This window comes from Labrus mixtus, chromosome 8 (assembly GCF_963584025.1).
Source record: "Labrus mixtus chromosome 8, fLabMix1.1, whole genome shotgun sequence".
Lineage (NCBI taxonomy): Eukaryota > Metazoa > Chordata > Actinopteri > Labriformes > Labridae > Labrus > Labrus mixtus.
The window spans coordinates 13,940,389-13,963,971 of record NC_083619.1 but is presented as its reverse complement, the minus strand read 5'-3'; the positions used below and the strand labels follow the sequence as shown (position 1 = coordinate 13,963,971).

The following is a 23,583-nucleotide window of genomic DNA, read 5'->3' as shown; positions in this document are numbered from 1 at the left end:
CAGTATCCCTTTAAGAGTCACAGCATTACCTCATCAGGAGCTGTGTAAAGGCAGGAAGTGGGTGAATGGGTGAAGGAGCCCGGTGCTAACTCTCTCTCTCTCCTTTATGCTTGTGGGTGCAGGCTTCATTAGCTCTACAGAAAGAGACAGCTCGCTCCCCGTCCCCTCAATAGACCCATAGACCTGTCTCACCGGCACAGGCTCGGCTCAGTGGGGAGGGTGTGTGTGTGTGTGTGTGTGTGTGTGTGTGTGTGTGTGTGTGTGTGTGTGTGTGTGTGTGTGTGTCAGCATTCACACGACTCCGGGCTTCATAGTTTCTCACTCATGCCTAAAGGAAGCTCGGCTTTTTGAGACTCACATCTTTGTCCCTCGTTCTCTTGTTTTCTGTCACTTGCCTTCCATTATTCTCTATTTCCTTATTGGTTTTTTTTAGTGGCCTTTTCTCCTTTTCTCTTGAATGTCTTAGATCTCTCACAGTACTGGACACTCAGTAAAGACCAATGTGCTGTGCTCAACTCAGACTTTAGTCTCTCTGCGGCATATTTGGATTTTAGGACATATAATCATATTTTTATTTCATGTATTTAACTTTCCTGATCATTCTATAGACTACTGAAAATGCCCTCTTGAACAAAAACGTCAACCTTGAAATATGAATTGTACAGTTATATAAACTATACCATAATACAACTGACCTGGACCATGTTTCATTATCCACCTTTTGGTTCAGCTTTGGCATTTAGCTGAGCTCACATAGTGAGGGTTTAAGAATTTTCTTCTCATTTTTCTTAAAGCTGACGACATCAATTCAGCACGTGCTGTTATCACATTTGTATTCTCTCCAAGGAAGTATTTGAAAAGAATCTGTATCTTCTTGTATCAAGAAGCTCTGAGGTCGGTCAACATCGTTAGAATACAACAGAGCTCTATAGCAAAGATAATATTGTACCATACTGATTTCCTTTACTGGTTCGCTCTTTAGTGATGATGAACAGATGAAATCCTTTCTCACAAAGCTAAAAAGCATTCAGTAAATAAACAAACCATCATCTGACTGTAATAGAAACAGAGAAATCCCACAGAGATGGTGGATGCGTATTCTCTTAAAAACCCATCCATGGTGCCTCTGTTTCCCATCAGGCACTGTGCTCAGGCAGCTACTTGCGGTCCTCGTCCAGTGAGGGGGAGGAGACACGTGCATGAGAAAAGGTGCTAGCATGAATGATTAGCATGTGCAGCCGCCATCGTGGGCTCTGCTCATTGTTGCAGTGCTGCATTAATGAGTCCAGTTTGCATCACACAGTCCGCTCGTGACACACACACACATGTACACACATGAAAAAAGACTGAGAATAAATAAAACCTAACAGCGTGCACCCAGTCTCCCCTTTTCAGATTAGCCATGAATCAGAACTTGGATGCACCTGTGCAAAATAATTTGGGAGATGTTATTTAGTGGTTTACAAATATATATTGTGTGATTAATGTTTATTTTAATTATTGTTATCCAGGCAAGTAGTCTACATGTCATATCTCTGCAGTCTGAAAACTCTGATCAATGTATAACGAGGAAAAGATTGTAATACCTGCAGAGTACTGCAGGCTTTGACTTTGAAATAGAAGCAGAGAGAGAGAGAGAGAGAGAGAGAGAGAGAAATGGGAGTACAACATTGTGGCCTGGTTTGTGGTTCCACAGGGATAAAAACACTTTTTCCCCTGCAAAATGAGATAGGATGAGCGCTCATTACACACACACACACACACACACACACACACGAACACACAAATGTTGTTCCCTCCATCAGAGTAAGCTTGGTCTAGAATTGTGCAGCTTTGATGTCGAGGCAGAAGAAACATATTGCCCCAGATTTAAGTGAACCTCTTTTACACATGCAGCAGTTTCCTGTCAACTCTGGAAACGACTCCAATCATCATTTTATCCTTTTTTTTTTTTTTATATGCATCACTTCGTATCACAGATATCCAGTAAACTGTCGTGTGTGTGTAACAGACAACCTGACCTCTGACCCTGCCCCGCTGGGAAGCTTTCATTCCCTTAGGGCTGTGGTCCTATCTCTCTCTCTCTCTCTCTCACACACACACACACACACACACACACACACACACACACATACACACACACACTCTGCTGGCTCTATTGGTAAAGCGGTCCCTCGGCCACCCATTCAGGGCTCAGTCACGGCCACTTAGAGCGCAGCAGACTCAGGGATTCAGACGAGCTGTGATCCAATGACATGTATTTATAATGAGGGGGCTGTGGGAATGTCTTTGTTGGACGGACACAATGTCAGCAGAACAGTGTGTGAGACTGTGTATGTTTGGGAGGGTGGGGGGGGGGGGTTCTGTCTATTTACACTTTTCCTACTTCAAGTCCTTCACACACTTTCACACATTCTGTCGTTGTTTTATCAGGAGAGAAAAAATGAAGTTGGTTGGCATGAAATGATATAAAGGTGGACTGAAGAAAGAACTTTGAGGTAAATGTTACAAAATTAAAATCAGAACTGTTTGGGGCGAGTTGTTTGAAGGTGTTTCAAAGTAAGTCTGCCTTTACGAGGACTGAAACATTTCTTCATTTTGGAGAAAAATTGTCAGTCAGGATGCTCATCTCTAAGGTCTCTGATTAATTAAAGTTTTTCTTACTCACATCAGATCTGAGGTCTTTAAACGAAAAGACTGAATAAACAAATGTAGAACCTGTGTGGCTTATGATGGCCTGCTGCTGTTTCTTTATTTCTTCTGTTTACATTACAACTTCAGACTTTGAAATTAATGTCATGAAGTTTCAACTCAAGCAAAGACTTTAATGAAGTAACATCTAGTGAATCGAGCCTCCAAGCTGTCCAGACTTAAGACAAAATCTAAAGCGTATATCGCCTTGATTGAACAGTATGAATACTGTAACATGTAACAAGTGTGTTTCAATTTTATTTTTTTGTGTAACTCGCCTTCTGCAGCGTGATGTCATCAAACACAAGATGGCTGGTAATGTTTGGAAGATGTGAAGAAAAGGTGCAGAAGAGTTTTCATTTAACTTGACTTGTATCAAAGATCACAGTGGTCTGCATCTCGCTTTGTGTGTGTGTGTGTGTGTGTGTGTGTGTGTGTGTGTGTGTTAAAAGGTGTCATGTCCTCTGACCTCCTGAACTGCGCCTGTTTTTAAACTCATATTTGTATTTTTAACACAAACACAGTTTAACAGGTCACAGTTATTCCTGCTTTATTCAATAATTTAAACTTTAAGTAACTACATGACACTTTTTCCGTGTTGGGCTCACTGTGTACTCAGGGTGTGTAGTGTAGTGTAGTGTTTATTCAGGACTGCAGTCTACCCTCTGCCTGCATTAGTCAGTCATTGGGACAGCGTGGGCAGAAGAAGAGGAGCCCTGGAGAGTCCTCCAGGCTGAGGAAGGCCACTCATAATGACCAATGCCTGAAACAGTGCAGCTGCCCAGGGACCAATGTCTGCTTCTGATCTCCTCAATCACACAAACCTACTCAAAACCCACACACACCTGACATTTAAAACATGAAAACCTGCATTAACGTGGGGTTTCATTGAAGGTTTGGCTGAGAAATAAGAACTTAAATCTCACATTTCTGCTGGTCATGTCCTTACCTCACTCAGTCATGACAGTGCAAAACCAGACGGCGGAAGTGTTTCTGCTGTGTGTGTGTGTGTGTGTGTGTGTGTGTGTGTGTGTGTGTGTGTGTCTGTCTCCTCCCTCGGGGAGTAATCTCGCGGTTCCCTGCTGATCGTGTGTCCCGTCCTCGCTCCAGACTACAGAGGTCAGAGGTGGTGGAGTGTGGGCTCAAACACAGTAACATGTTGGTAGTCATGACGAGGGACTCCTTCCTGTATCTCTGCCCTCCCTTTTCCACTTGAGCCAACCCGGTCATGTTGTTTTTCTGTCATGTCTGTGTGTGTCATCTCTGATTCTGAAGTTTCTGTGTATCTCCCTGATCCAGTCTGAAAAACAACATATTTGTTGTTGTTTTTATTCTGCACATGTTAATTTCCTTTCCTCTGGTGTCTTGTCTTTCTACAGGTTAATGATGTGCTGGAAAAAATCCCTAATTGGCTGAAAAACTTCTGGCTCAAGGAAAAGGATCTCAGACTGGACTGGATTGGATATTCTGACATTTTTTTATTTTTTTGGTGCCCAATTAAATTCTTTATCTGATTTTGAATGAACAGTTACAACTTGACCTCTGAGCTGAATCACAAACATGTCAAAAGAAACCGCTAAACTGGACTGAATCCAAGAAGAGGACAAAGAGCACTCAGCACAAGGACCACGTCTTTTAACCTGTACCTTTTTTAAGGTTTTGTGTAAATGTGTTTGGTTTTTGACTCGACTATAAAAATGTAAAATAATGACAGAAAAATGTGTGTTTTATTAAATATATTTTTTTGTATATTGTATTCATGATGACATTTTTTGCACAGTATTAAAAACAACTGTTTTTCATCGTTAACTTTAATATCTGACTGTTCCCGATCCTGTTGTTTATTTTGAAGAGTCTGAAATAAGAACATTCCCAAATTCATTAAAGTGATGTGTTTAGAAAAAAGGTAAAAGTAAGAGCTCTGTACGGTTGTCAAGTTTACCTGTGTTACAAAATTCTTCCAATATTTTCTTTTGATCCGTCTGACTTCCTGTAAACCTTTGTGTTGGTGTGTGACACTTGTATTGTAAATATTGATGTTTTTCATTAAAAACGATTGACTTTGACTTTTCTTTTTGTGAATTTATTCTGTTTTCAAACGTACTTTCAGTTTTATGATTTAATTAAAATCATCAATGAAAGCTTTCTTCACTGTTTTGTATTTTGAAACAATAGGATGAAGAGCTTCTATTAAATTCATTAAGATGGTGTCGTGTAATTTGAAGGTAAGAATTATAAAAAAGGAATCATTTAAAATGTAATGACTTGTTAACAAACTAACGCTTTTAAAAATGTATTGACTTTTTAATGGGTAGACTTTTTCTATTATTCCTGCACTTACAGATTTTTTGGTTTCTAACTTATTTATGTTTTAAATTAAAAAACATTTGTCTATAAATGAATAGGCCCGACACGACCAGGTAATTAATCTATTATGGCCAGAGCTCTGCGAGAGCTAAATGCTGTGTGTCTTTTAATTGTGAAGACGATGAAAAGGATATCTGAGTGCTGCTTTCTTTCCTTTATTTTAAAAGCTCTGGTACATTTTAAATAACGTGTTTTCATATAAAAAAAATTTATCTTAGAAAAACTAACTAAGTTTTTCTTAAGGAGAAAAACGAGGCCTTAATGAGACTTACCACAGGCCTGCTGCTGTAGGCTTCTAGAATGTATTTCTTAGTTTATTATACGATGTTTAAGAAAAGAAATGATCAGGTATCCCTAAAATAAAAATAAGCAGTTCAACAGCTTTCTCCCTCAAAATGACCATTTATTGTAAAAAAGAAAGAAAAGAAAAGGCAGCGTTTTGATGTTTGTTCAGTCAAGAAAAGGCACTTTTTCTCTGTCCAGTTTTTAAGTCAAATGTTGTACTTTTGTAAAATCCATTTACGTTAGCATCTAAATAAAAATAATAACACACAGTCTGTTGAAAGGGAAGATTTGATTTACTGTTTTTATTTCAAAGAGAGAAAAAGAGAGGGAGAGAGAAAGAGAGAAAAAGAGAGAGAAAGAGAGAAAAAGAGAGAGAGAAAGAGAGAGAAAGAGAAAGAGAGAAAAAGAGAGAGAGAGAGAGAGAAAGAGGCCATCATCTGAATAAATGCAAATTGCTTCTGCCTCCACCTGGCATCGTGCCAAGTATCTATAGCAACCACATCCTCTGACAGCCTCCATCCACCCCTCCCTCCTTCACTCTCTAATTAGTCCTCTATCTTCACTGGAGCGCTTTTCTTCTGCTGCTTTTTTCTATCACACATTCCCAGGAATCTGCGCACAAAGAGGATGCTTGGAGTTTCATGTCCAGTTCAAAGACAAAACAGATTATCTATAATATAAGACAAAATGCATTTAAATACAATCACAATCAAATTAAATTGGGTTTATTTTATTTTTTGATAAATCTTTTTATATTTTAATGTATTCTGAAACATTCTCTTAACTTTGATAAAGTCAGATATATTTTTAAACAAGGACGAATTTTCGTTTTCTTTCTGCGTTGGGTTTAAATGATGCTGTGTTGTGTTCACGGTCAAGTTCAAATTGTCCATCGAGGCCTCGGGCAAAGACGCAGCACCATCTGACCCAGCTCAGCCTCCCTCAGCTCATAGCGCTGTGCTACACCGCCACCTACCGGCCATATTTAAAACTACACTCTCAGGGGCTCACTTATTCATGTGTATGGAGCTCCCTCCAGCGGTCACTGCACGTCATTACACTCCATGTGTCTACTGTGTGAAAAGACCATAATGTACCGGTATGTAAGAGTTTTAATTTACAGTCTATGGAACAGACAGCTTGTTCTTTATCGAGGCTCAGAAGAAACAAAAGAAAAAGATAGAATTAGAGAACAATTATTGACATTAGAATTTAATAAATGCTGCGATGAAAGTACATTATTGGATTAACAGTTTAATCATCAGTTTTTATTCCAATCAGTCAGCCTATGAACTTATACTCACAAATGTTTTCACCAGGATTACAACTCTTTTAAACTCTTTATTATTTCTCAAATTTGAACATTCATGTTTTTATGTTTAATAATAATTTTTGTGCTTGAGGGGTTATTTTAACCGATCATTATTGTTTGCTTTTAAACTTTGTGTATATTTTATCTTAATTTTGAATAAATCCTGTTTTGAATCATTATTTTTCTCTATTTTGGGCCAAATTTATGTTAACACAAATTTTGTGTTTATTTCTTCTTTTTTTAAATTACTAAATGTATGATGGATCTGGGTCTAATGTGTTTATGTGACTAGTTCCTAAAGGTCACATCAGATACATTTCTATACGCTTCTTTTTTATATTCACAGGTTGAAATAAAATGCAAAAGTAAGTCCACCACAAAAAGTAATACATTTTTTTCTGGGAGATAAGAAACTTGTGAATGAATAAGATAAAGCATCAATCTGTCGTCAACATCAGTTTTATTAGAGAATGTGATATTTCAAAATGTTCCTACAGATACACCATCATCAGCAGATACAGGTTTTCGTTTGCACGTTTACATTCAGTTGGCACAAATCTCAGATTTACATAACAGCTGTCACATTGACGCTGCACTGAAACAAACAAACACAAGTTGATCTGTTGTAACATGCAAACACAGTATTATTAAATGTCTGCACATTTATGATGTGTCACCCAAAAACAGGATACAAACTATTTATTTTTGCTTTAATAAGAGCAAATCAAAATCACATTTTTGCCAGTTTGTTGTCATAGTGTTTCAGTGTCGCTCCACATTAAGTCACTCTCAGGTTCTAAAAAAAAAAAAAAGAATCTTTCAAATCAAAAGCATACAATTATTTGGCATTTTACAGATTGTCTGGGTTTTTGTGTCCTTGTCATTGTGAATTTCATCATTTGTTTACCAACCACTTTGATTTCGTAGGCCAAGAGGGAGATATCGATGTCACAATATTGTTAAAGTGTTTCCAATTAAAATCAGGGTACAAATATAAAATAAAGATGAAACATACTCTCAAATATTCCTCTACATTCCTCTGATTAGTCCAGGTGTGTTTTGAATGGATTGGTCAAATCTGCGAGGGATCTAAGGAGCACGTCTCTTGCCCTACACGGCAACTCCCCTCAAGGCAGTGTTTTAGTTTCAGTTTGAAAAAGCTCAAATACAAAAACTGAACCTGAAGTTAAACATTCAGACTCAAAGATTCCTAAAATCCCCAAAACTTTAAACCACCTGAAGACCGTCCTGTCACTTCAAGACTGAAGCAAGGCTAGGAAACGGAAGCAACCTTGAAAAAGGTCGGTAGAAGCTCAGTCATAGTAAAAACATTACTACCCCTCGCTAGGCACTTAGGAGTCAGAAACTCTTTGCTCATCTTTCAGTCACTGAAATCATCTCAGCTACACATATTTATCTCAGGCAACCTAAGGGGAGTTTATTATATATTACATGATTATTAAAAGACACCATCTTTGTAGTCCACAATGTGTTGTAGTTTCACTGTTTGATGATGAGAATAATATCCGACTGTGTTTCTGTATCAGTCACCAGAGAGCTGCTACAAGTCGCCCGACTCAATCGATAAAGAAAAACAATCATCCATGAACAGACAGGCCGGAGTTAAATAACATGATGTTTGTCAGACTGAGGAAGGTCAGGGGGAGAATGATGTGCAACAAAATGAAGACAAAGGATTAGAATGGTCAAACTTCACTAATTCTCTGATCAGATGTGAAATCATTTCATTCAGCATTTACTTTTGAAATATGAAAAACATATTCACATGAGTAAAAATGGAGGATGAAAAAGTGTACCGCAGGAAACAAAGCTGTGCTCTCGGGTACAGCTAATGGGGATCCTAACAAATAAACAAATGTTCAGTTGATAATGGTTTTCAAATACTGAGGTATCATTTCAGTACTTGCACTTTTGAAATCAGCACTGTAAGACGATATATATGCTTTAGTGTTGAAACATTGTTTCATAATGTCTACTTATATCAAGGGTTCATTTTAGGACAGATATATTCAAATGTTCATTCCTTTACTCAGATCACCCAAAGAGTATTTCTATGAAACTAAAGTGACCTGGACTGATTGTACAAGATAGATTTAGCAAAGAATTTAAACTTTATTGAGCAAAGATTTAAAGTGTATTGTACTTATTTTTTTTAAATGTATATAACTGCCTTGTTTAGAGTCACATGATTAATCACATCATATTAAATCATAACCACAGATCATGATGCATCCATTGTTGCCAGATTCTAGCCAATACACAGCCCTCTGAAAATGACGATATATCCTCTAACAGAAATAATCATCAAATATTTGATTAGATCACGGACTAAAAAAAAGTATCAACCTATATTTATATAATCTATTACACTTACACACTGCTGATTACAAAAAGTCATAGGTGAAGCCCTTGAGGAGTTTTTGTTTAAATTTGAAAAACTAAACAGACTTTTGTTTTTGCAGTCGTTCCTTTCACACAGACAACGTCCTGTTTTATTTTGGTTAAAGTGACACTTGTTCCTGCCCTCTGCTCCACTTGGCTCTGCAGCCAGCTGCTCGCTCGGCTCAGCCACCCGCCCGCCTCGGCATGTGTGCTCTAACTATAGAAACGTTGACTCTCTTTGAAGACAGTGTGCCTGCATCAACACTGCTGCAAACTCCTCAAACTGAGTGAAATGAAAAGTGAACTAATAGCCCCATGTCTGAAACCCCTACAATTATTAAAAAAAAACACATTGATATGTTAGCTCATGATTAGTATTTGAATATGCACTGAGGTAAATCACAATACTGACCACACAAGAAGTAGTACACATTATGCCTCCAACAAAGAAAACTAATTATATCATCACCATGTGTGCATATTTCCAAACAAGTTAGTCCATCAGCATGAAATGCTACAGCTCTACATCAGATGTATCTGAATGAAAAGTCCATCCTTGTTACAAAATCATTTCTAAGATCAGGCAAAATCTCAGCAAGTGCAAAAAAAAAAAACCGCTGCAGCTGCATCACAAACTGCAAAAGGGAAGACCACATTTGTAAACTGTGTATGTGTGTATGTGACTGTGTGTTGGTGCACTTTAAACACCTTTAAAAATATCTCTAAAAGATGACACGAGTCAAAGCAGCAACAACTGAAGTTTGTTAACTTCATTAGGTAGTTCTCTCTGTAGGCTTGTTATATTGGATTACGTTACATAGAGATGTCTCTGCTTAGCTCTTAAACCAGCAGGTATGGTGTCACATTCAGGAAATACTTTTTCAAATAGCCTGATGAAGGTTTCGTAGGTCTGTCTGTCATACGCAGCTAAACTGAAAGATTCTCAACAAGGACAAACGTCTCACTGCGTCAAATCTGTTTGATCTGTTTGTATTAATACTTCAGAGATCGAATGTGTCCATCACATTGAAAAACCCAGTTACGTAACTACAAAAACAAACAAGTTCATCTCTTTAAACTTGACATCTGTTGGCACTGGCATCAAACATAGCTCCTGTGTCTGCTGTCAGCACAGAAACTAAACAACAAAAGTCTGATCCACTAAAATACTGAACGTAGAAGTGATGTCAATGTATTCCACTGCAACAAAAACTGAACGTTTGACCACATGATCAAACCCATCAACATCAGCAAACATGGTGCTGATGTTGTCTGTGCCGGGCAATAGTTTTGCTCTAAAGCCATACTTCTGTGCTTTAATATACAAACATTATATAATCTAATATACAACTAGCTTGACTTCTAACCTTTGGTACAATTCCTTAAAAACAAACTCCCTAAAAAAAAAACTAAGCAAAAACAAATCTCAATGGGCCAAATGTACTCTTCTTAAATCAAATGCATCATACATTTCTTCACGTGGCAACTTCCATTGCATTGTCAGTTTTAGGCAGACACACACAGGCAGTAGGGAGACCTGTGTGTGTATGGTGTGTGTGTGTGTGTGTGTGTGTGTGTGAGAACCCTCTTATTGACAAAAACTCTCACAGGCAGGCTTTGTTAGGACAGAAGTGTTGTAACTTATGTGTACACACATTAAATCACGGAGCATATTGCACTTAGATGTACATGACAACAGTGTGTACAGGTCCTCAATACCATCCAGCAAACCTCCCGCCTACAGGGTCTGATGCAACCCATGTTAAACGCAAATAAGCGAGAGAATACACTAATATTACCCTCGCATCCTGAGCCATTGTGTTTACGTCTATCCAACAACACACTTGTCACTCTCTACCTCCTGTGCTTCTGTGCAGTGGCAGTTCAGGCACCTTCTCATCCCACGGCCCCCCTGTTCTCCCTCGGTATCGATATTATCGGTTGGTGTAGCCCATCTGATGCAGCTTCCTCAGGAGGATCTGAGTGAGGTCGAACGTGGTGAAGCTGATCCCCACCGCGATGGGCCCTTTGACCCAGTTCATGCTGAGACCTTTGTAGAGTCCGCGGATAACCCCCTCCTCAGCCACAATCTCCCTCATGGTGCCCAGGATCGTACCGTACGTGTGACCTGTGACTCCAGCGGTCTGCATCCTGCGTCGGACCACATCCAGAGGGTAGGAGGCCGACTGGCCGATGAGACCCGCGCAGGCTCCAAATGCCAGTCGCTCATAGGAGTAGGGCTGCAGACGCCCACTGCGCTCTACAGAGAGCGAGAGAGACACAACACTCCATGAACAAGCATTTAACATACGTGCAATATAAACAACTGTTTTTAAAGAAAAGGAGTTAAAGATGAAGATAAAGATTTGAACTCACCTGCATGTACTTTCTTCAGTGTCTCATAGGTGAAGAAGCTGAGACCAGCATAGGGTACAACACCGAGGATGGTGGGAGTAAAGCCTCGATACAAAGTCTTCAGACCCTCTTCTCGAGATATCCGCACAAACACGTGAAGAATGTTACCATACCTGAAACAGTGGAGACACCATGAACAAAAAAAGACCAAAACACAAACAATGTCTTTTCTTATTCTGTGATCGCTGTGCAACTATTTAAATCTTCATGCACTTAATGAAGCTGCTTCAAAGTCTTCCACTTGCAAGGATGTTCATTTCCAATCTTTTCGTTTCTACTGTGAATATACTGTCATCATAGCTAGGACTCTGTTTCTTCATCCACAAATTGGATAGGTTGTAAATACAACACTTCAACTTCTGCAGGGTCTTTTTTGTGTCGTGTCCTGCCTCCTGTTCAACAGGGGAAATCTTCAGCTGTGATGGCCATGTGTGAAAGAGCAACTCAGAGCAGGGGCAAGCTGTCCTGAACATTTCTAGACATGTGTAGGGGTTCATGTGTTTAAAGGGCTAGAGGTAAACTGCTGTTGACAGTGGAAGCCAAAGATGAACTTACATTTCCTTTGGTGTTACAGCCATCCTAGCTCGCACCATGTCCAGAGGATAGGTCAACATGGCCGCCGTGGTACCAGCCATAGAGCCTGCCAGTAACCTTGGAAATGGAGGTAGAGCTCTGAAAAATCAAGAGAAACAGTCGTGTTTATATCAGCCTTTATCTTTAGTTCATTAAAAAAACAATAGTCTTAAGATGTGCCAGCGGACTTGAGTAGAAGGCGTCAACCGCCATAATCTGACACTTACTTTCCCTGAAAGCCGTAGTAACCTCCAAGCAGCCCCTTGTACTGCTCGTGTGCACAGAACTGGATGGCAGCGTACGGGATGACTCGCACCATGGTGGCAGAGTTCCCCCTCCACAGACTAATAAAGCCATCTTTCAGGTAGGTGCAGTAGATCAACCTGTAGGCCTCCTATGATTCATTGTAGAAACACATTCTCATACTCAGATATTAAAATCAATAAGAGCAGACACTAAGAATAAATATAAGATCAACAAACCTTGGCTGAGAATCTTGCTGAAGACACTGGAAAACAAAAGATGAAAAATGTATATTTTCACACAGCTATGTATTGCAGATCAATAAAACAGAAATGCTACATATTATTTCTAATTGGATCTATGTGTGCCATTCCTATTCTTAAAACAGATTCCACTTTAAGGTCAGCAGAGTCTCCGATTTACCTTGGAAGATGATTTTCGTCCTGTCTAATGGGGCGACGGCCGTCTTGGCCAAAGCTCCTGCTAAAGCCCCGGAGAAGAGCGAGTTGATGACAGACTGAGTTTGTTTGAGACTCTGGAGAGAGAAGGAAAAAAAAAAATCACATTTAAGGTCATCAACAACAACCAAGACAATCCTGTATAAACTGTGTCCTGCCATGAACAAAGTTGTGTTTGAGATACTGTTGATCATTAAACCAGAGTTATGAAAGAATACATCAGAAGTTCCATCACAGAGGGAGAGCAGTTGTCCTTAAATGAAGGAGTGATATAAGGCAACTGGAAGGTACTAAGTCCAGATCAGTTTAGCTCTTTCATACACACAACGAGAGCATGAAACCAGTCTGACAGCACTCACACAATGTCAGCCATGCCACTACAAACCTGCCTCTGTGTTTTATCAGGTAAGACTGTCAAAATTACAAGTGTTCTTCACTGAAGTACAACTTTATTAATCCCTCTGGGCGCAATAGGTTTGGAGCAACTTGTACATTAAAGACATTAATGAACACAGGAATGTGATAGACACAAATAAATGATGTTTAAGAGAGATAAAAAAAAAACATGATAGGATCTTAAAAGACTTCTTCTATGAAACAGACTAATAAACAACTGAATTAAACAATAAAGGGATCAGTCTTAATTAAGGGATTAAAAAGTCCATAAAGAAATGTAAAAACCTAAGGGTCATTTGTACTCTGATTGCTGAGGGGATGAACAATTTTCAATAGTAATCACTTCTACAAACAGGTCAAATGTAATGACGTCCTGAAGGCAATGGAGAAAGTTCACTTTAAAGAACATGTCCAGAGGAAGCTAAATTCATTTCAGCATTCAGAAGTATATGGTGCTAACAAAAGGATTTCAGATACTTGAGTATAACATGACTCTAGTAAAAGTTAAAGTACTGATTACATTTATTTAACAAACTTAAAAGTGGAATGTGAATGTATTAGAGAAAAACGTAGACCTCGGAAGAAGTTTTCTAATGGCTGTATCTGTGGACAGCTAAACAGAACTTCACGTCATAACTGGGAGATGATTCAAGTTCAATCATTCTTCAAATTGAATGAAGATTATCATCATTATCATGAGAATGTCCTGCAGCTCTGTATCTACAGTATGTTAGCTGGTCTTTAAAAATAATCCTCCTCAAGTGCAAAAGCTAAAGTAACAAGCCTAGTGTGCAAACAGAAGGAGTAAAGGGTACATAAAGTACATGCAACACACAAGTTAATTACAGATGCCTACTGATTCTAGATCCTAGTTGCTAGAACAGCACTGTAATGATGTGTCCATATACTACTGTAGCCAAGTCTAAAATAACAAACCTCTCTATATCAGTAACTCATCAGCTTAGCTACCACCAAGAGACTCACACATCCCAAGAAAATATACACACACACACCTACCTCTTCCTCAAGCTCTCCACCAATCACACACACATGACAACCTGCATGGAACACTTTCATAAGCACAAGTGTCAATCTTACACATTAACTGACATTAGGGAGAACTCAGTAACGGACATAACAGTCGTTATCTAAACTAACACAGAAGTTAACAAACATGCAATCTGATCCGTTACACTATGTTATTTCCCTCCATCACACACTGAATATAAATAGAGCGAGTGCTCACTTTGCGTGATGTGTTTCTCTTAGGAGGAGCTAACCACAAAGATAAACAGGATGACTGTTATACTGTTATATTCTATTATAGTTTAGTGATCATAACAAAAGTGACTCTTTGGGCCAATTGGCCTACAGCTGACAAGAGTTGACAAGTTATATTCTGATGTCCCAAGATGTGCTCAAGTATTCACGCTAAGTTGATCAGCTTTGTTATTTTCATATTAATATGAAAGATGATTGAATTTCACTGATTAAAACGGAGCGAAAGTGATTTACCTCAAAGCTGGACTCTGACTGATTGGAGGAGGCAACTGGCAGCACATCTCCCCGTGTGAGTGATGCCCGTTGTTCCTGGACTCCATTACCCATTCCCGAGGACTAAGCACGGCTATCACTATGCGCACTCATGAATTCAACCACCAGAGGGGAGGGGGTTTGGGTGGGGGGGAGCAGCACCAGGTGCTGAAAGCTACACAGGAGAGAGAGAGAGGTCAGAGGGATAAATAGAGGTCAGTTTAAGGTTAAAATGTGTCCTAAATGTAAAACAGACAGAACATTTGGGCGGCTCAACTTCTTCTCTTGTTACCGTCAGGGAACTTTGTCAGGATCAAATGTCAAGCATGACTCTGACTTTATGAGGATTAGCCATGCAAACATTTACCATTAAACACATTTCAGATTTCTGAGATTTATTTTGGAAATCATTGTGTGGTCATCAAAGTATTCAAGTTTAGCACGTTGGTAACCTATGAACCAAGAAGTCTATTCTAGTTGTGGCAGTGTCAGGTCACCTGACCAAGGCTGCTTATCTTCAAACAAGAAACTATAAATACAACATGCACCTATACTAAACAGTTGCCTGGAGGATAATCCAGTTTCCTTTAATCTTTACAAGTGTGTGTCTGAGACCCTCCCTTACTAACAAACCAGATAGCCACGTCTGGTCATGTGTCATAGTGTTAGCTCCATAGTCAATAAAAACTCACATTAAATTATTTTTAAAGGGTGACCAGAAGCTAAAAAGGATCTGACCACGTTTACAAACTATGTTGTAAGCGAATAATTTTACAGGACAAACCTTCAACCTTTCACAGGAACATGGGTTTTGCATTTAAATAGTGCACAACTTTCACAGTCGAGCAAGGACCTAACCAGCTTTACCATAATTCATAATCACAATGCCAAAGTTGTCAGATATATACCTTAATTGTATAGGAGAATAGGTCATAGGGGCAAATGTGTGTATTGTTGGGTTACATTGATTATTTTAATGACTGACTAACTTCCTTTTTTTTCACGATTCAGTGGAAACAGTGACAGATTCCATGGTGTTACATAATCAAGCAATGATTGAAAATATTTTAAATCAAGTTTAGGGCTAGGATTTGTTTCAGGAGAGATATTTATAAGATTATAAAGTTTGATTTTTTGATTTTGAATTTTTGATACGATCGTTTTTCTGGACTTTGTAACTACAATAAGTATGGATAATAAGCAATTCATAAATGATCAGAGATATTATGATTACTAACACTGTCATACAACACATCCTCTTGCAACTTACTATACAACAAGTAAAAGATTTTTGGTACTGATACTAATATTCATTTTTGAGTTTTAAAACCCTGTAATGACAGATTTTCTTTTTTAATGCCAGAATGTGGTCATAAGTGAATTACGACCAAGATAATGACAGAAACATTTAACATTTGAATAATAAGCTGTCCTCATATTCTGAAAACTATCAGAACAGCTAAACCAATTCATCTGAAAAATTTAAACTACGTGAAGCAGAGAACAAACAGTGGATCATGAAGATACTCAGTGTACATTTTATGGCCTTTGGTTAACAAACAAATCAATAAATTGAAGCAAAGTCATTGATCTGTTTATCTTTTCCTCAATTGATGTTTTAGACATTTCATGATCTGAATAATCCCCTGGATGATGCTTTGCAGTCCTGAATAGATTTAGGCAAAATGGAGAGAGAGCTCAATGGGACAGGAGAGCAAACAGAGGGTCTGTTGAAAAGCTGGGTAGTCATGGGCAACTAATACTGGCATCAGTACAACAGGGCTTAAAGCCAGATCCTCAAATGAGCACCCCTAATGGGTCTCTCTTTCACCTCTTTCACTGTCCCTACATACAGTTCCATGTCCTTCCCATCAGCCTTCTTCTCCAGACATATCACTTTACACTTCCTTATTCCCTGCAGCTTACACGATATGTTTGGTGTGTCTCAATATCCCAACTTGTCATCCATGATCCAATTTCAAAGTGTACTGTCATGCTTGTGCCATAAATACTCTACAATTGAAGATGTATCCCTCTGCACGTGATTCCTCCCTCTCCTTGTTTTCTTAGCTTCTAGGTTTGTATCACCAGCCAATACTTATACAGCATTGTATCCCACATGCTATCATTTAAATAGCTTGTGATATTATTCGTATTTATATCATTCATGATTCACTGGCACTGCACACACACCCACCGGACTATGTTTCTTTCAAATTCATAAAAAATAACCTCGAAGTTCCTCCATCCATCTGGTGCTCCCTCCAGTCTTGTCAAAACTTGTCCACACACAAACACAGCCACTCTGTCACTCGGTACAGACACGTCATTTCTTACCTTGTGAACTTAACACCTGCTCGGAGATTTCTAAAGCTTTGGTATTCCTCACTTGGTTTGTTGCAGGCTCTTCAGAAACTGTTTCTAACTTAGCAAAAACAACAGGTCGTGTAACGTTAGCCACCTAGCTGTTACCTAGCTTACTGCTACATATCGTTTTAGTTAGCGCAGTACTGTAAATATAAATGTTATGAGTCTTGATATAAAATTGTATCTTGTTGTCAAAGGCACTGTCTTCTCAGATGCAGGAAACCTGCAGTGACTTGATGTGTACAGGCAGCATTCATGCTGTTGTATTTCTGCCGTTACTCCTGTCAACGACGATAGCTTGACCACAGTGAGGTCTGACAAGGACGAGCGCGAAGCATTGTGGGAAATGTAGTCTAAGCAAGGAGGAGCATGTTTTGGATAGGTCGGACAGAGGGGTGTACACTTGAAGGGCGTGAACAGAAATTACTTTGGGCGGTGACTTGGTTTATCACATAGACCAGGGATGGGCAACTTTGGTGACAGCAAGGGGCCACATTAATTTAATTCTCACTGCCAGGGGGCCAAATTGTAGGATACAAAAACTATTACAGTCAATTCTGTCTCCAATTTAACTCAACATATGCCAGTGATCAAATATTATTATGGATATACTTCTGGTTTTCATGATTTCATGGCAGATTTAGTCATGTTTTCTTCATGCTCCCGATTAATTGATGTGTAAAAATTGACCTGAGGGCCACGTTGAGGGTTGATGGGGGCCGCCAGTTGCCCACCCCTGACATAGACTGTATATACTCAACAGTCTGTTTGTTACAGTATTGTGATTTTATGTTTTTTTTTGTCTTGTCCGTAGAGTATACTGGGAATAGTTCGAAGAGGATCTGAACAGTTTCTGCGTTTCATGAGAACCACTCACACACACTGCAAGATAAAAGTGAATCTAAGTGAGTTTATCAAAAAGGTTGTAAAGTTTTTAATGACATATTTTCACATACTTATTTTCACATCGGACACAGTAATAAAGCATGTAAAAAAAAAATGTTTTTTAAAAAAGTTGAATTTGAATAGATATTGAATAAAGCATTCAATACATTTTAAAATCTGGCTAAGAGTACGGACTGGGCATGGGAATGCAATTTGCACAAAAGAAGTACAGTTGAATTATTTGCATAGCAGCAAATATACCTACAGCATCTCACAAAAGTGAGTACACCCCTCACATTTCTGTAAATATTGTATTATATATACTTTTCATGGGACAACATTGAAGAAATTACACTTTGCTACAATGTAAAGTAGTCAGTGTACAGCTTGTATAACAGTGTAAATTTACTGTCCCCTCAAAATAACTCAACACAGAACCATTAATGTCTAAAACGCAGGCAACAAAAGTGAGTACACCCCTAAGCAACACTGTTACCTCCTACATTAGCAAATGCATTGCTGATGTCACCACCACCAGAACCATCACCACCCGGGCTAACCAGAAGCCATGGCTGACAGGAGAGGTACACGGGCTACTGAGGGCCAGGAACACCGCCTTCAGAGCTGGGGACGCAGCCTGCCTGAGAACAGCGAGGGGTGTACTCACTTTTGTTGCCTGCGTTTTAGACATTAATGGCTGTGTGTTGCGTTATTTTGAGGGGACAGTAAATTTACACTGTTATACAAGCTGTACACTGACTACTTTACATTGTAGCAAAGTGTCATTTCTTCAATGTTGTCCCATGAAAAGATATAATACAATATTTACAGAAATGTGAGGGGTGTACTCACTTTTGTGAGATACTGTATATTTACCCATGGCACACTACCAAAACACAATAATAAAAAATAGCATCAACAAAATATTAACATCTAACAAAACAAGTACGCTGCACTCACGTTACCCTATTGTCCTGATCAAAAACAAAACAAAGGACTGGAAAGTATATTCAACCTTTCAAAGGGGCTGTGTGGGACTGATGATTTTCTCACAAGTCTTCTTAACATCTACGTTTTGTTTTGTTTTACAAATATCTCTAGCTAAGACGTTGCATCTGCTCAAACATTGGGCTATGTATTCCAACATCATTACATTTCTTCTTGCCTAACTCTGCCTTTAAGTTCCATTCAAGATATAGATGTACATTTTTCAGCGATGTTCTCTACTTCAGTTTGTGAGGCTGCCATGTTTGCCGGTCCACAGTTCCCGGAGCTCCACCTGGCATCCCAGATCTCGGAGGGCTGCTTTACCCACATCACCACAATCTTGATGGGTCTGCAGCGCCTTAGCAATCAGTGCTTCTGCTCCCATCTCCAGGATTGGTTGGCTGTAATTTTGCATCCGTGCAACCAAGTTTCTCATCAACATACACGCCCATTTCTGTTTATAAAAGGAAAAAAACAGGGACATAGAAAGCTGTCAGACTGGCACACGGCCTGCTTTTTAGAGTAATCCATTAATTATTAACAACCTCATATTACCTGCACATTGACTGAATCAGTATGTGTTTTCATGGCCTGCACGGCTGCCAAGGCACCTCCATTCTCCATGATGACTTTGCAGTTGTCTGGTTTGCGTAAAGCAAGGACAGACAGGCATGCACAGCCCTGCTCACACACCTAAGCAGAAGAGGAGCAGAACCTTAATAAATATGCTTAATTTATTCATTAATCAAAGGTTTTTTGTTTTTTTTTAATCTATGTATAATGACATTTTTTTTACTTCATCTCTAGTAAATGTTTCACCAAACCTAGTAATAGTCAATTCATGTGAACATTTGACATTAAACTCACAGCCGAGTTACTCATGTGTCTGTTCACGGCAATTACAATAAACTGGACTCCACCAGCATTTACAACAGCATCCTTCACATCATCATTTCCTGCCACGGCTCGTATTGCACTCAGGACCTGCCGAACCAACTCCTGCAAAGATAAAGTACGTTTATTGAGCACATTAAAGATGAAAGTTTGTATCCAAATCCTCTGATTTAAAGTTTGCTACCTGTGATTCGTAGCTGTCTGCAAGCAGCGTCATCATGAGTTTCAACCCTCCCAGATCACAGATGTCTTGGCAGAACTCGTTCCTCACAGCCAGACGAGACAGAGTGTTACACAGCTCACTCAGAACAGAAGTATCCCCAAGATGAGCTGTGAGGGAGGAACACAGAAAAGTAAGAATTTCATAAAGGAAACCAGAAAGAGGTTGAATCTAGTTCAAAAGAAGCTGAAGTTAATTACCTGCTAGACTCACCTTTTGCAGCCTCTATTAAAACCTTCAGTCCTTTGTGCTCCAGAACTATCATCTTAGCGTGCTCGTGAGCATGCCCAAATGTAACTCGCACATCATCGTCAAAGGTCATGACCCTGAGAGCCGCACAGGCCTCTTTGATCAGCTCCGCACGTCCACCATGTCGTGTAGCAGCATCAGTCAGCAGAGGAAGGATGTTGCCTTTCACTAAATCCTGCCTGTTCTGTTCATGTTTCAAACAGCAGTGACGTACAGTGCGAATAGCTACTAATGTCACTGAGGAGTCTGCCTGGTACTTCTTGAGGACATCCAAAAGGAGCCGTTGACCCTCTGCATCCAACAGGTCAGGCTGTCCATCTGTCAGTGCAGCCAGAGCAGACAGGGCGGTCAACACAGCTTCCTGGTCCTCCACACTCTTTTTGCAGTAAGAGAGGACGACAGGGTAGGCGTCTTTCTGAGCGGCTAGGTACCTCTGGGCAAATCCAAGTGAGCATTGCTCAGTGAAGCGTTTTAAGTCTGCCGTGACACTGGCAGTGTCTCCTCCAGTTCGGAGGGAATCTAACGCCTGCAAATGAAGAACGACATGTACAGAGTTAGAGCTATTTCAGTTAAAAGAGCAGACTGTTTTTGCGGAACGGCTTGAGTTTTACCTGCAAGACTTTGTGTGTTTTCTCCTCCTGTTTGTCTTCAGATGACACCGTTGGAACAGCTTTTACTATACAACTGAGGTCCACACCTGAATCCACACACAAGATGTTTTGAAAAACAACTAAATGAATGGAGATAAGGTTCCAGATAAATGCAGTTACACAAGTGAAACACAAGAAGAGTGTAAAAAAAAAAAAATATTGACATATTTTGAGGATGTCGACTGGGAGTGTATGGAGGATGGCAAATCAATACGCAGCCTTCCAAAGATGGTCCTTAACCTTTCAGCTGTAGTGAAGCCTTTCTGTATGTGTGAGCTATTAGGCCATTATTCAAACAGAACTAGCAATAGTGGAAGGGAGATGTAGCACTCTGTAAGGTGAACGAAATATCTTTGAGCATTATTCCAATACAAGTAGCAACGATAAGGCACCATGGCTCCAGTTGGGTATGTCAGGAGAGGCCTTTCTACTCAATAATGATGAAGGATTTTGAAGGTTTTAAGTAACTGGAGCCTCTGCGGTAGGACAGTCAATCATTTCATATTACACAAATGCAAAGCACAGATAGACACACTGATATTTCACATTTGATGCTAATACGTGTGTAGTTGGCTTGGCTGTATCGCCACAGAGTGTTTCCTGGTTAGCTTTATTACCTTGAGACTCAAACTGCCCCACAGCCTCCATTAAAGCCTCCTCGGGATCCATCTCAAACTCCTCCATGTTTTCCCTGACAGCAGCATCAAAGGTTTCCTGCGTGATCCTCCGCTTCGCCATTTTCGACACGTTGATTTCTCCAGTCTAAAAAGAAATATGGGACAATCATGAGACACATCGACTGCATTCATCATCCTTGATGTCTTGTAATTTCACAGCCATTGTTAGCTCCGCTCTGTTTCCTCTCTTTTAGGACAGTTTAAAATGTGAAAGCTAAATAAAGCTGCCCTTAAGTGCCTCGGACTTATTTCACTTCACAGTAAACATCTGCATTAAAAAAAACGAGTAATATCACTTAACTGTTTCGCCCAGTGACTGTCTGCTCATCTGTTAGAAATCAACCGACCTCAACTGTCGTTTTACGCACTTTCCGTAAGTGTCCGTGCAGCTGTAAACACCGTCAGGGCGTGAAATGTGCGGAACAATTTAAGAGAATATCAAACTGCGCAATGTGGGTCCCACAAAGACATTATCTCGGTTGGTACAGAAACTGAGAAATATTTAGTTCCACCCTGAAACAGATGGTTTTATTACAAGTTGTGGCTTAAAAACATTGCATATGGAGAAATGTTGTTATTATTGTCAAGATAAGGAGGGAGCCGATACGTGATTAATTATTTTATGAGGATAAAAAAAGAGAACTTTTTTTTTTTTTTTTTTTACGTGTTTTATTTGGACGACTTCCCCTTCGCAATAAAAGAGGCTTTGAGACACTTTATAACGTTGCCTTTGTCTATGGAAGCGATTGGTGATCAAAATTAAAATGATAAAGCTAATTTTTTTATGTATTATGAATTATGTCATACAATATGCATACATAGAGAGCAAAAGTAAAATGCAAACTGGATGACTGAATATTCATTTTAAATATAGGCCAAATAATGCACCTATATTCTGAAAGTTAAAACGTGTTTCTTTTACTGTATTTTCATTTTTTTTAAATGAGCTTTTTTCATTTGAATTATGATACAAATTTAGCGGGGCATTTTTAAAAAATGATAAAGCAAATGTCATTTTCTTCTTAATTTTAATTTAGTCAAAGAATGTGCATTTTTGAAGTTGAAAACTAAAATTCAAATTAGATAAATTAATCATCATTTTATTTTTGAGTCAAATAATACACTCATATTCTGAAAATTAAAAAGCATTTCTGTTAATGCATTTGAATTTTCAAATTAGCTTTATCATCTGAATTTTGATCACTAATCGCTTCCATATTTGTCGTCTCTGATGGGAATATTGTCAAATATACCTTTAACGATACGTGACACTTTACTGTCCCTATGGGACTTGGACTCACAGTACTGCAAACATTCAGCTGCTTCCATTAGAATCAGTTAATAAAAACAAAAGAAAACCATATTCTCATGTAAATGGTAAGGAACATACCAATGCAAAACAACACAACATACATATCACATTACCCATATTGCACAAGATCTGGAAAGACACAGCATGAAAGATAAGATAACAAAGTTAAGAAAATATAAAAACAGAAGAACACCATGACGCTGTTGCACAACCCACACAGCCTTATGCTGGTTCTTTTTTTTTACAGGAAAGTAACAATATGGTAGATAAATGTTATCCTACAGTAGTTATTTCCACAAAATGAGTGTAACTGTGTAAATATGTGTAAGATGTCATAGATAAGTTCATAATTTGGCCTGATGGGTGCACAGTTTTAAAGCTGATCAGGTCACTATTAAGAACGCAAGACCTTTTGCTGAGGTGGCAGAGACACCCGATTCCTCATTTAATGGAAACGTCAACAACATCACAGAGTAATTGTTAGTACGTATTTTCATGAATTCATTCATCTTGATAATTTTGTGGACATATCTTTAAATTGTGTCAACCATCTCACAGTAATTCTTCTTTTGGGTCTGTGAAGCTGTAACCTTATATGTTGAAACATGTAAATTGTAGCAGATCTATGTTTGGATAGGAGCCAACCATATGTTGTCAACAACTGTT

The 23,583-nt window shown here is 39.0% G+C and overlaps 3 protein-coding genes across 3 annotated transcripts in view; all 3 read right to left on the bottom strand.

The window, feature by feature from the left end:
- Positions 1–9,400: 9,400 nt before the first annotated feature.
- Positions 9,401–17,372, bottom strand: slc25a42 (solute carrier family 25 member 42). Its single transcript, XM_061044512.1, has 8 exons — positions 17,014–17,372; positions 14,659–14,851; positions 12,713–12,824; positions 12,529–12,554; positions 12,274–12,440; positions 12,029–12,145; positions 11,435–11,586; positions 9,401–11,318 (listed from the first exon to the last, which is right to left on the bottom strand). The coding sequence occupies exons 2-8, from the start codon at positions 14,749–14,751 to the stop codon at positions 10,993–10,995; spliced, it is 993 nt and encodes a 330-aa protein (XP_060900495.1). The 5' UTR covers positions 14,752–14,851; positions 17,014–17,372; the 3' UTR covers positions 9,401–10,992.
- Positions 17,373–17,548: 176 nt separating this feature from the next.
- Positions 17,549–23,583, bottom strand: part of LOC132979046 (midnolin-like) — a 53,056-nt gene continuing 47,021 nt past the window's right edge. Inside the window, exon 8 of the transcript XR_009674011.1 lies at positions 17,549–17,615. The gene's annotated coding sequence lies outside the window, so the exon portion shown is untranslated. The remainder of the gene's footprint in view (positions 17,616–23,583) is intronic.
- Positions 18,799–22,044, bottom strand: armc6 (armadillo repeat containing 6). The gene is made up of 8 exons (XM_061044510.1): positions 21,907–22,044; positions 21,546–21,690; positions 20,890–20,975; positions 20,243–20,804; positions 19,994–20,139; positions 19,783–19,914; positions 19,471–19,608; positions 18,799–19,369 (listed from the first exon to the last, which is right to left on the bottom strand). Exons 1-8 carry the CDS (start codon positions 21,931–21,933, stop codon positions 19,157–19,159), a joined length of 1,449 nt encoding a protein of 482 aa, XP_060900493.1. The 5' UTR covers positions 21,934–22,044; the 3' UTR covers positions 18,799–19,156.

Coding starts and splice junctions, on each gene's coding strand:
- slc25a42 (XM_061044512.1), bottom strand. CDS start 14,751: ATGGGTAATGGAGTCCAGGAACAACGGGCATCACTCACACGGGGAGAT. Junction 12,825..14,658: donor AGTCAGAGTCCAGCTTTGAG/GTAAATCACTTT, acceptor TTCTCTCTCCAG/AGTCTCAAACAAACTCAGTC. Junction 11,587..12,028: donor GCTGTAACACCAAAGGAAAT/GTAAGTTCATCT, acceptor CCACTGTTTCAG/GTATGGTAACATTCTTCACG.
- armc6 (XM_061044510.1), bottom strand. CDS start 21,933: ATGAGCAGACAGTCACTGGGCGAAACA. Junction 20,976..21,545: donor GGGGCAGTTTGAGTCTCAAG/GTAATAAAGCTA, acceptor GTGTGGATTCAG/GTGTGGACCTCAGTTGTATA. Junction 19,609..19,782: donor GACACATGAGTAACTCGGCT/GTGAGTTTAATG, acceptor TCTTCTGCTTAG/GTGTGTGAGCAGGGCTGTGC.